Source organism: Tachyglossus aculeatus, chromosome 1 (assembly GCF_015852505.1).
Source record: "Tachyglossus aculeatus isolate mTacAcu1 chromosome 1, mTacAcu1.pri, whole genome shotgun sequence".
Lineage (NCBI taxonomy): Eukaryota > Metazoa > Chordata > Mammalia > Monotremata > Tachyglossidae > Tachyglossus > Tachyglossus aculeatus.
Genome location: NC_052066.1, coordinates 104,523,040 through 104,536,259, shown reverse-complemented (window position 1 = coordinate 104,536,259; position 13,220 = coordinate 104,523,040). Strand labels below are relative to the sequence as shown.

The 13,220-nt window shown below is 48.2% G+C and overlaps 1 protein-coding gene across 1 annotated transcript in view; it reads right to left on the bottom strand.

Moving 5' to 3' along the window:
* The window catches only part of DTD1 (D-aminoacyl-tRNA deacylase 1), a 165,616-nt gene extending 161,962 nt beyond the window's left edge, over window positions 1–3,654 (bottom strand). The window contains exon 1 of the mRNA XM_038747070.1: window positions 3,576–3,654. Within this exon, the coding sequence (XP_038602998.1) occupies window positions 3,576–3,618 (43 nt within the window). The 5' untranslated portion in view covers window positions 3,619–3,654. The remainder of the gene's footprint in view (window positions 1–3,575) is intronic.
* Window positions 3,655–13,220: the final 9,566 nt, after the last annotated feature.

Below are 13,220 nucleotides of genomic sequence, written 5' to 3'. Positions count from 1 at the left end.
TTTTAAAGATGAAGAAACTGAGGGAGAGGAGGTCCTGAAGGCCCATTTTACAGGTGAAGAAACTGAGGGAGAGGAGGTCCCAGAAGCCCAATTTTACAGGTGAAGAAACTGAGGGAGAAGAGGTCCCGGAAGCCCATCTTACAGATGAGGTAACGGAGGGAGAAGAGGTCCTGAAAGCCCATTTTACTGATAGGTAACTGTGGGAGAGGAGGTCCTGAAGGCCCATTTTACAGGTGAAGAAACTGAGGGAGAAGAGGCCCCGGAAGCCCATCTTACAGATGAGGTAACAGAGGGAGAAGAGGTCCTGAAAGCCCATTTTACTGATAGGTAACTGCGGGAGAGGAGGTCCTGAAGGCCCATTTTACAGGTGAAGAAACTGAGGGAGAAGAGGTCCCAGAAGCCCATTTTACAGATGAGGTAACGGAGGGAGAAGAGGTCCTGAAAGCCCATTTTACTGATAGGTAACTGCGGGAGAGGAGGTCCTGAAGGCCCATTTTACAGGTGAAGAAACTGAGGGAGAAGAGGTCCCGGAAGCCCATTTTACAGATGAAGAAACTGAGGGAGAAGAGGTCCCGGAAGCCCATTTTACAGATGAAGCAACTGAGGGAGAAGAGGTCCCGGAAGCCCATTTTACAGATGAGGTAACGGAGGGAGAAGAGGTCCTGAAACCCCATTTTACTGATGAGGTAACTGCGGGAGAGGAGGCCCTGAAGGCCCATTTTACAGGTGAATAAACTGAGGGAGAAGAGGCCCCGGAAGCCCATTTTACAGATGAGGTAACTGAGGGAGAAGAGGCCCTGGAAGCCCATTTACAGATGAAGGAACTGAGGGGAGAAGAGGTCCCAGAGACCCATTTTACTGATGAGATAACTGGGAGAGGAGGCCCTGAAAGCCCATTTTACAGGCGAAGAAACTGATGGAGAGGAGGTCCGAAGGCCCATTTAGAGATGAAGCAACTGAGGGGGAAGAGGTCCCGGAAGCCCATTTTACAGATGAGGTAACTGAGGGAGAGGGAGGTCCCGAAAGCCCATTTTACCGATGAGGTAACTGAGGGAGAGGGAGGTCCCGAAAGCCCATTTACAGACGAAGCAACTGAGGGAGAAGAGGTCCCGGAAGCCCATTTTACAGAGGAGGTAACTGAGGGAGAGGGAGGTCCCGAAAGCCCATTTTACAGATGAGGTAACTGAGGGAGAGGGAGGTCCCGAAAGCCCATTTTACCGATGAGGTAACTGAGGGAGAGGGAGGTCCCGAAAGCCCATTTACAGACGAAGCAACTGAGGGAGAAGAGGTCCCGGAAGCCCATTTTACAGAGGAGGTAACTGAGGGAGAGGGAGGTCCCGAAAGCCCATTTACAGACGAAGCAACTGAGGGAGAAGAGGTCCCAGAGACCCATTTTACTGACGAGATAACTGGGAGAGGAGGCCCTGAAATCCCATTTTACAGGCGAAGAAACTGATGGAGAGGAAGTCCAAAGGCCCATTTACAGATGAAGCAACTGAGGAAGAAGAGGTCCCGGAAGCCCATTTTACAGATGAGGTAACTGAGGGAGAGGGAGGTCCCGAAAGCCCATTTACAGATGAAGCAACTGAGGGAGGAGAGGTCCCGGAAGCCCATTTTACAGAGGAGGTAACTGAGGGAGAGGGAGGTCCCGAAAGCCCATTTACAGATGAAGCAACTGAGGAAGAAGAGGTCCCGGAAGCCCATTTTACAGATGAGGTAACTGAGGGAGAGGAGGTCCCGGAAGCCCATTTTGCAGATGAGGTAACTGAGGGAGAGGGAGGTCCCAAAGGCCCATGGATAGATGAGGTACGTGAGAGGCCCAGAGAAGGGAAGCGTCCCTTCCAGGCTTCCTTCGGCCTCCGCCGCCCAACACGTGTCCCAAGCCCCGCTCTGGCCTGGGCCTGGGCCTCCCCTCCTTCTCCTCTTCTTCTTCCTCCTCCTCCTCCTCCTCCTCCTCCTCGACCTCGCCCCCAAACTAGGCCCCCTTTTCCTCAGCTCCTCCTCACCCCACTCTCCACTCCTCACCCCTCAGCCCTTGCGGATCCATGTCTACAGCCAGGAGGCTACTTAGGGAGAGTCAGGCCTGGTGCCTTGGGTGGACGTCTGTCCCCCCCCCCCCCCCCCCCCCCCGCCCCGTCCCAGCCTGAGGGCCCGCTGTGGGCAGGGAGGGGCCCTGTCCCGAGCGCTTAGCCCAGGGCTCTGCGCACAGTAAGCGCTCCACAAATACCAATGAATGACTGAGTGTGTGACTGTGAGGAGTGAGGGACTGTGAGGGACTGAGTGAATGAGTGAGCAAGTGAGCAACAGTGAGTGAATGATTGAGTGAATATGTGACTGTGAGTGAGTGACTGTGAGTGAATGACTGAGTGAATGACTAAGTGACAGTGAGTGAATGACAGTGAATGACTGAGTGATTGAGTGAATGAGTGACAGTGAGTGAATGAGTGACTGACAGTGAGTGAATGACTGAGTGATTGACTGAGTGACTGACAGTGAGTGAATGAGTGACTGAGTGAGTGATTGACTGAGTGAATGAGTGACTGAGTGATTGACTGAGCGACAATGAGTGAGTGAATATCTGAGTGACTACGAGTGAGTGAATGACTGAGTGAGTGAATGAATGAGTGAACGACTGAGTGAGTGATTGACTGACTGAGTGAATGAGTGAGTGACTAAGAGTGAGTGAATGACTGCGTGAATGACTGACTGAGTGAATGAGTGAGCGAGTGAGTGACTGTGAGTGAATGACTGAGTGAGTGACTGAGTGAATGAGTGAATGAGTGAGCGAGTGAGTGACTTAAGAGTGAATGACTGAATGAATGAGTGACTGAATGTGAGCGAGTGAGTGACTATGAGTGAGTGAATGACTGAGTGAATGAGTGAGCGAGTGACTTGAGTGAATGACTGAATGAATGAGTGACTGACTGAATGTGAGCGAGTGACTATGAGTGAGTGAGTGAATGACTGAGTGAATGAGTGAGCGAGTGAGTGACTTGAGTGAATGACTGAATGAATGAGTGAGTGAGTGAATGACTGAGTGAGTGAGCGAGTGAGTGACTGTGAGTGAATGACTGAGTGACTGACTGAGTGAATGAGTGAATGAGTGAGCGAGTGACTTAAGAGTGAATGACTGAATGAATGAGTGACTGACTGAATGTGAGCGAGTGAGTGACTATGAGTGAGTGAATGACTGAGTGAATGAGTGAGCGAGTGACTTGAGTGAATGACTGAATGAATGAGTGACTGACTGAATGTGAGCGAGTGACTATGAGTGAGTGAGTGAATGACTGAGTGAATGAGTGAGCGAGTGAGTGACTTGAGTGAATGACTGAATGAATGAGTGAGTGAGTGAATGACTGAGTGAATGAGTGAGCGAGTGACTGTGAGTGAGTGAGCGAGTGAGTGAGGGGAGGGCCTGTGAGTGTGAGTGAGTGTGGGAGCAGGAGCAGGCCCCGAGCGGGGGCGGGCGCACGGAGCGGATCGGGCCCCAGCGGATGGGATCGGATCGGATGGGATCGGCTCGGCCGGGTTCGGCGGGGCTCGGCCGCGTCCGTAGGTAAGTGCCGGACACTGACCTGTGACGCCGGCTCGGGTGACGCGCTGCACTACGGCCTTCATGGCGGGGCCGGGCCGGGCTGGGCCGGGCTGGGCCGTGCTGGGCTGTGCGGGCTCGGGCTCGGGCTCCGGCTCCGACTCCGACTCCGACTCCGGCTCCGGCTCTTACCTCCGCCCGGGCCGCCCCCGCCCCCCCACCCAGGCCGCCCCCTCTGCCGCCTCCTAGCGGGGGCCGCCGGAAACGCAGCTCCCTCCGCGGCCTCTGCCTCCCCCTAGCGGGGGCCGCCGGAAACGCAGCTCCCTCCGCGGCCTCTGCCGCCCCCTAGCGGGGGCCTCCGGAAACGCAGCTCCCGCCGCGGCCGCCTCCACGCCCGCCCGCCCGCCTCAGCCACTCAGTCAGTCAGTCAGTCAGTCAGCCGGCCATTCATTCATTCAGTCGTATTTATTATTATTATTATTACTATTATTATTATTATTATTATTGTTGTTATCGTTATCATTATTATTAATTATTAATTATTAATGTTGATTATTGGTGGTTATATTGTGATTGTGATTGTATAATTATGATTGTGATTATAATTATAGTATAATTATATAATTATGATGATATAATTATAATTGATTATGATTATATAATTATTATAGAATATTAATTATTAGCGATAATTATTATTGATAATGATTATTATTAATGATCATTATTATTGATAATAATAATGATAATAATAGTATTTGTTAAGCGCTTACAATGTGCCCAGCACTGTTCTGAGCGCTGGGGAGGTTACAAGGTGGTCCCACGGGGGGCTCCCAGTCTCCATCCCCGTTTTCCATATATATATGTTTGTTATATATGTATATATGTTTGTACGTATTTATTACTCTATTTATTTATTTATTTTACTTGTACATATCTATTCTATTTATAATAATAATAATAATAATAGTGTTTGTTAAGCGCTTACTATGTGCCCAGCACTGTTCTAAGCGCTGGGGAGGTTACAAGGTGGTCCCACGGGGGGCTTCCAGTCTCCATCCCTGTTTTCCATATATATATGTTTGTTATATATGTATATATGTTTGTACGTATTTATTACTCTATTTATTTATTTTACTTGTACATATCTATTCTATTTATAATAATAATAATAATAATAGTATTTGTTAAGCGCTTACTATGTGCCCAGCACTGTTCTAAGCGCTGGGGAGGTTACAAGGTGGTCCCACGGGGGGCTCCCAGTCTCCATCCCCGTTTTCCATATATGTGTTTGTTATATATGTATATGTTTGTACGTATTTATTACTCTACTTATTTATTTATTTTACTAGTACATATCTATTCTATTTATAATAATTAATAATAATAAATAATAATAGTATTTGTTAAGCGCTTACTATGTGCCCAGCACTGTTCTAAGCGCCGGGGAGGTTACAAGGTGGTCCCACGGGGGGCTCCCAGTCTCCATCCCCGTTTTCCATGTATACATGTTTGGTATATATGTATATGTGTTTGTACGTATTTATTACTCTATTTATTTATTTATTTTACTTGTACATATCTATTCTATTTATAATAATAATCATCATAATGATGGCATTTATTAAGCACTTACTATGTGCAAAGCACTGTTCTAAGCACTGGGGAGGTTACAAGGTGATCAGGTTGTCCCACGGGGGGCTCACAGTCTTCATCCCCATTTTACAGGTGAGGGAACTGAGGCACGGAGAGGTGAAGTGACTTGCCCAAAGTCACCCAGCTGACGAGTGGCGGAGCCAGGATTTGAACCCATAACCTCTGACTCCAAAGCCCAGGCTCTTTTCCACAGAGCCACGTTGCTTCTCTAATAATAGTATTTGTTAAACACTTACTATGTGCCCAGCACTGTTCTAAGCACTGGGGAGGTTACAAGGTGGTCCCATGGGGGGCTCCCCGTCTTCATCCCCGTTTTCCATACATATGTTTGGTATATATGTTTGTACGTATTTATTACTCTATTTATTTATTTATTTATTTTTCTGGTACATATCTATTCTATTTATTTTATTTTGTTAATATGTTTGGTTTTGTTCTCTGTCTCCCCCTTCTAGACTGTGAGCCCACCGTTGGGTAGGGGCCGTCCCTATATGTCACCAACTTGGACTTCCCAAGCGCTTAATTACTCTATTTATTCATTTCACTTGTACGTATCTATTCTATTTATTTTATTTTGTTAATATGTTTTGTTGTCTGTCTCCCCCTTCTAGACTGTGAGCCCGCTGTTGGGTAGGGACTGTCTCTAGATGTTGCCAACTTTTGTACTTCCCAAGCACTTAGTACGGTGCTCTGCACACAGTAAGCGCTCAATAAATACAATTGATTGATTGATTGACTGATTGATGAGGGAACTGAGGCCCAGAGAAGCGAATTGCCCAAAGTCACACGGCTGACAATTGGCGGAGCTGGGATTTGAACCCATAATAATAATAATAATGATAGCATTTATTAAGCGCTTACTATGTGCCAAGCACTGTTCTAAGCGCTGGGGGGATACAAGGTGATCAGGTTGTCCCACGGTGGGCTCACAGTCTTCATCCCCATTTTCCAGATGAGGGAACTGAGGCCCAGAGAAGCGAAGTGACTTGCCCAGAGTCACACGGCTGACAGTTGGCGGAGCCGGGATTTGAACCCATAATAATAACAATAATAATAATAATAATAATAGCATTTATTAAGCGCTTACTATGTGCCAAGCACTGTTCAAAGCACTGGGGGGATACAAGGTGATCAGTTTGTCCCACGGGGGGCTCCCAGTCTTCATCCCCATTTGACAGATGAAGGAACTGAGGCCCAGAGAAGTGAAGTGACTTGCCCAGAGTCACACGGCTGACAGTTGGCGGAGCTGGGATTTGAACCCATAATAATAATAATAATGATGATGGCATTTATTAAGCACTTACTATGTGCCAAGCACTGTTCTAAGCACTGGGGGGATACAAGGTGATCAGTTTGTCCCACGGGGGGCTCCCAGTCTTCATCCCCATTTGACTGATGAGGGAACTGAGGCCCAGAGAAGTTAAGTGACTTGCCCAGAGTCACACAGCTGACAGTTGGTGGAGCCGGGATTTGAACCCCTGACCTCTGACTCCAAAGCCCGGGCTCTTTCCACTGAGCCACACTGCTTCTCTAATTTATTGAGCGCTTCCTGTGTGCAGAGCACTGCACTAAGCGCTTGGGAAGTACAAGTCGGCAACACATAGAGACGGTCCCAACCCGACAACGGGCTCGCAGTCTAGAAGGGGGGAGACGGGCAAGACAAAACAAGTAGACGGGTGTCAATACCATCAGAAGAAACAGAATTATAGCTATATACACATCATTAATAAAATAAATAGAGTAATAAATAGGTACAAATAGACACAAGTGCTGTGGGGAGGGGGGGGCAGAGGGAGGGAGTGGGGCCGCTGGGGAGGAGGAGGAAAGGAAAAGGGGGGGGCTCAGTGTGGGAAGGCCTCCTGGAGGAGGTGAGCTCTCAGTAGGGCTTTGAAGGGAGGAAGAGAGCTAGTCAGTCGTATGCAGAGCACTGTGCTGAGCGCTTGGAAAGTACAATTCGGCAACAGAGAGAGCCCACAATGAGCTTCCAGCCCAGAGGGGCAGACATTAATATAAGTGAATGCATAAATAAACGATAAATTACAGACATGTACATTACTGCCGTGGGGCTGGGAAAGGGGATGAATAAAAGGAGCAAGTCAGGGTGATGCAGAAAGGAATGGGAGAAGAGGAAAGGGGGGCTTAGTCAGGGAAGGCCTCTTGGAGGCCTTATGTTGCCAACTTGTGCTTCCCAAGCGCTTAGTACAGTGCTCTGCACACAGTAAGCGCTCAATAAATACGATTGATTGATTGATTGATTGATTGACTGGAGGAGATGGGCCTTCAATAAGGCTTGGAAGGCGGGGAGAAAAATCGGATTTGAGAAGGGAGGGCATCCCGGGCCAGAGGCAGGATGTGGGCGAGAGGTTTGTGGTGAGATGGACGACATGGAGGTAAAATGAGAAGGTTGGCATTAGGTCAGTGTGATCGCTGGGTTATTTATTGTAGGAGAGTAGCGAGGAGAGGTAGGAGGGGGCTAAGGCGACTGAGTGCTTTTGCCCACTTGGACTTCCCAAGCGCTTAGTACAGTGCTCGGCACACAGTAAGCGCTCAATACATACGATTGAATGAATGAATGAAGCAGAGGTGGAAGGGCAACCACGAGAGTTTCTTGAGGAGTGGGGAAACCTGGTCTGAATGTTTTTGCAAGAAAATGATCCACGCAGCAGAGTGAAGTATGGACTGGAGTGGGGAGAGGCAGGAAAATAATAATAATGGCGTTTATTAATCAATCAATCGTATTTATTGAGCACTTACTGTGTGCAGAGCACTGTACTAAGCGCTTGGGAAGTACAAGTTGGCAACATAGAGAGACGGTCCCTACCCAACAGTGGGCTCACAGTCTAAAAGACTGTGCTTAGTTATTACTTACTTATTAAGCGCTTATTAAACGCTTACTATGTGCAAAGCACCGTTCGAAGCGCTGGGGAGGCCACAAGGTGATCAGGTTGTCCCACGGCGGGGGCTCACAGTCATAACCCCCATTTTACAGATGAGGGAGGGAACTGAGGCCCGGAGAAGTGAAGTGACTTGCCCAAAGTCACACAGCTGACAGTTGGCGGAGCTGGGATTTGAACCAGTGACCTCTGACTCCAAAGCCCGGGCTCTTTCCACTGAGCCACGCTTAGCAAGGAGGCTGATACGACAATCAAGGCAGTGGAAAGAGCCCTGGCTTTGGAGTCAAGAGGTCATGGGTTCAAATCCCGACTCCAGTAGTCAGCCGTGTGACTTTGGGCAAGTCACTTCACTTCTCTGGGCCTCAGTTCCCTCATCTGGAAAATGGGGATGAAGACTGTGAGCCCCTCGTGGGACAACCCGATCACCCTGTAACCTCCCCGGCGCTTAGAACGGTGCTTTGCACATCGTAAGCGCTTAATAAATGTCATTATTATTATTATTATTAAGGCCGGGTAGCAGAAGTGCTTGCATTAATAGGGTAGCAGTCCGGACGGAGAGGAAAAGGCAGATTTTAGCGATGTTGTGAAGATGGGACGGACGGGATTTAGTGACGGCTCCCTATAGTTTGTGATTCTTTTCCTCATCGGTGCCCGACTGTTCAAATTCTAGCTCTTAGAGAAGCGTGTCTTCAGGCAACTTTGAGGAAGTCATCTGAAGTTTCGCGTCTTAAATCCGGAACTTAAAATGTTGCCGGGGATAATAATTTTGGTATTTGTTAAGCGCTTACGATGTGCAAAGCACCGTTCTAAGCGCTGGGGAGGATACGAGGTGATCAGGTTGTCCCTCGGGGGGCTCGCAGTCTTCATTCATTCATTCATTCGTCTTTATTGAGCGCTTACTGTGTGCAGAGCAGTATACTAAGCGCTTGGGAAGTACGAGTTAATAATAATAATAATAATGGCATTTATTAAGCGCTTACTATGTGCAAAGCACTGTTCTAAGCGCTGGGTGATCGGGTTGTCCCACAGTGGGGCTCACAGTTTTAATCCCCATTTGACAGATGAGGGAACTGAGGCCCAGAGAAGTGAAGTGACTTGCCCCAAGTCACCCAGCTGACAAGTGGTGGAGCCGGGATTTGAACCCATGACCTCTGACTCCAAAGCCCGGGCTCTTTCCACTGAGCCACGCTGCTCCCCCAAATTTTCACTTACAACATCGTTTACATGTCTAATTCTACGCCCGGTTCCAGCCCTGACAATACGACAGAGAAACAGCGTGGCTCGAGAAGCAGCGCGGCTCAGCGGAAAGAGGTCAGAGGTCGTGGGTTCGAATCCCGGCTCCGCTACTTATCTGCTCTGTGACCTCGGGCAAGTCGCTTCTCTGGGCCTCACTTCCCGCATCTGAAAAATGGGGATTAAGAGACCATGGGCCCCATGTGGAACAACCCGACTGCCTTGTATCTACCCCAGCGTTTAGAACAGTGCTTGGCACGTAGTAAACGCTTAACAAATACCACCAGGAGAGTTGAACGACAGAGACGCATCAAGGACAATGCCAAGATTATGGGCTTGTGAGGCAGGAAGGATCGTGGTGCCGTCAACAGTGATGGGAAAGTTGGGGGGAGGACGGAGTTTGGGTGGGAAGATAAGTTCTGATTAGACATTAGGTTTGAGGTCGTACTTCCCAAGCGCTTAGTACAGTGCTCTGCACACAGTAAGCGCTCAATAAATACGATTGAATGAATGACAGGTGGAGGGAGAACATCGATGTGGGGATGTCTTGAAGGCAAGAGGAGATGCGAGGCTGCAGAGAGGGAGAGAGATCAAGGCTGGAGATATAGATTTGGGTGTCATCGGCGGACAGGTGGTAATAGCAATAATAATAATAGTGATAATAATGATGGCATTTATTAAGCGCTTCCTATGTGCAAAGCACTGTTCCAAGTGCTGGGGAGGTTACCAGGTCATAATAATGAATAATGAAAAATGGTGGCATTTATTAAGCACTTCCTATGTGCCAAGCACTAAGTGCTGGGGAGGTTACAGGGTCATAATAATTAAAAATGATGGCATTTATTAAGCACTTACTGTGTGCAAAGCACTGTTCTAAGTGCTGGGGAGGTTACAAGGTCATAATAATAAATAATTAAAAATGATGGCATTTATTAAGGATTTACTATGTGCAAAGCACTGTTCTATGTGCTTGGGAGGTTATAAGGTCATAATAATAAATAATAAAAAATGATGGCATTTATTAAACACTTACTATGTGCAAAGCACTGTTCTAAGTGCTGGGGACGTTACAAGCTGATCAGGTTGCCCCACGGGGGGCTGTCTTCATCCTCATTTTCCAGGTGAGGTAACGGAGGCCCAGAGAAGTGAAGTGACTTGCCCAGAGTCACCCAGCTGACAACTGGCAGAGCCGGGATTTGAACCCGTGACCTCTGGCTCCAAAGCCGGGGCTCTTTCCACTGAGCCACGCTGCTTCTCAGCCGGTAGCTGAAGCCGTGTGAGCGAGTGAGTTCTCCAAGGAAATGGGTGTAAGTGGGGAACAGAAGGAGACCCAGAAATGCACCCTGAGGGACTCCCAGAGTTCGGGGATGGGAGGCAGAAGAGGAGCCCGCTAAGGAGACCGAGATTGAGCTGATGATGATCAATCAATCAATCGTATTTATTGAGCGCTTACTGTGTGCAGAGCACTGGACTAAGCGCTTGGGAAGTACAAGTTGGCAACAGTGACAATGATGATGATGATGATGATAATGATTATGAGAAGCGGCGTGGCTCAGTGGAAGGAACCCGGGCTTTGGAGTCAGAAGTCATGGGTTCGAGTCCCGGCTCTGCCACATGTCGGCTGTGTGACCATGGGCAAGTCACTTAACTTCTCGGAGCCTCAGTTACCTCATCTGTAAAATGGGGATGGTGACTGTAAGCCCCACATGGGACAACCTGATCACCTTGTATCCTCCCCAGCGCTTAGAACAGTGCTTTGCACATAGTAAGCACTTAACAAATGCCATCATCATCATCAGGTCATGGGTTCAAATCCCGGCTCTGCCAGTTGTCAGCTGTGTGACTTTGGGCAAGTCACTTCACTTCTCTGGGCCTCAGTCCCCTCATCTGGAAAATGGGGATGAAGACTGGGAGCCCCCCGTGGGACAACCTCATCACCTTGTAACCTCCCTAGCGCTTAGAACAGTGCTTGGCACATAGTAAGCGCTTAATAAATGCCATTATTATTATTATTATTATTGTTATTATTATTATGGCTCTGCCAGAGATAGTAGGAGAACCGGGATGATGATAATGATGATGGCTCTCCCTGCCAGAGAGATAGTAGGAGAACTGGGAGAGGACAGTGTCAGTGTAACCGAGGGTGGATAAAATGTTTCCAGGAGAAGGGGGTGGTCCACAGCGTCAAAGGCGGCTGAGAGGTCGAGGAGGATTCAGCGCGTAGAACGGTGCTTGCACATAGTAAGCGCTTAATAAATGCCATTATTATTATTATTATTATTATTAGGACGGAGTAGGGGCTGTTGGATTTGGCAAGAAGGAGCTCGTAGGTGACCTTTGAGACGGCGGTTTCTGCGGAGTGAAGGGGCGGAAGCCAGACTGGAGGGGGTCAAAGAGAGAATTGGAGGGCAGGGATTTGAGAGAGCCCTCGGCAACTTACTTCACGCCTCCGTGTCTCCGTTACCTCATCTATGTTGCCGACTTGGACTTCCCAAGCGCTTAGTCCAGTGCTCTGCACACAGGAAGCGCTCAATAAATACGATCGAATGAATATATGCTTGTACATATTCATTACTCTATTTTACTTGTACATATTTACTGTTCTATTTATTTTATTTTGTTAATATGTTTCCTTTTGTTGTCTGTCTCTCCCTTCTAGACCGTGAGCCCGCTGTTGGGTAGGGACCGTCTCTATTTGTTGCCAACTTGTACTTCCCAAGCGCTTAGTATGGTGCCCTGCACACAGTAATAATAATAACAATGGCATTTATTAAGCGCTTACTATATGCAAAGCACCGTTCTAAGCGCTGGGTGGGATACAAGGTGATCAGGTTGTCCCACGTGGGGCTCACAGTCTTCATCCCCATTTTACAGTAAGCGCTCAATAAATACGATGGAATGAATGAATGAATGAATGATTGATCTGTAAAATGGGGATTAAGACTGGGAGCCCCACGCGAGGCAGGGACTATGTCCAACCCGCTGCTTTCGATCGTTCATCCATTCAGTCGTATTTATTGAGCGCTTGCTGCGTGCAGAGCACTGGACTAAGCGCTTGGGAAGTCCAAGTTGGCAACATAGAGAGACGGTCCCTACCCAACAGTGGGCTCACGGTCTAGAAGGGGGAGACAGGCGACAAAACGAAACATATTAATGAAATAAAATAAATAGAATAAATATGTACAAATAAAATAAAGTAATAAATACGTACAGCCATATATACAGGTGCTGTGGGGAGGGGAAGGAGGTAAGGGGTGGGGGGATGGGGAGGGGGAGAAGAGGGAGAGGAAGGAGAGGGAACCGACTTTCATTCATTTATTCATTCAATCGTACTTATTGAGCGCTTACTGTGTGCAGAGCACTGGACTGAGCGCTTGGGAAGTCCAAGTTGGCAACATATAGAGACGGTCCCTACCCAACAGTGGGCTCACGGTCTAGAAGGGGCAGACAACAAAACAAAACATATTAACAAAGTAAAATAAATAGAATAAAGATGTACAAATAGAGTACTATGTACAAACATATATACATCTACAATAATTGTAATGATGATGGCATTTATTAAGCGCTTACTATGTGCAAAGCACTGTTCTAAGCGCTGGAGATCAGGTTGTCCCACGGGGGGCTCACAGTCTTCATCCCCATTTTCCAGATGAGGCAACTGAGGCCCAGAGAAGTGAAGTGACTTGCCCAAAGTCACCCAGCTGACAAGCGGCGGAGGCGGGATTTGAACCCACAACGTCTGACTCCAAAGCCCGGGGGCTCTTTCCACTGAGCCACGCTGCTTCTCATATACAGGTGCTGTGGGGAGGGGAAGGAGGTAAGGCGGGGGGGGATGGGGAGGGACTGCTTGTATTCATCCCAGCGCTTAGTACAGTGCCTTGCGTATAGTAAGCTCCTAATAC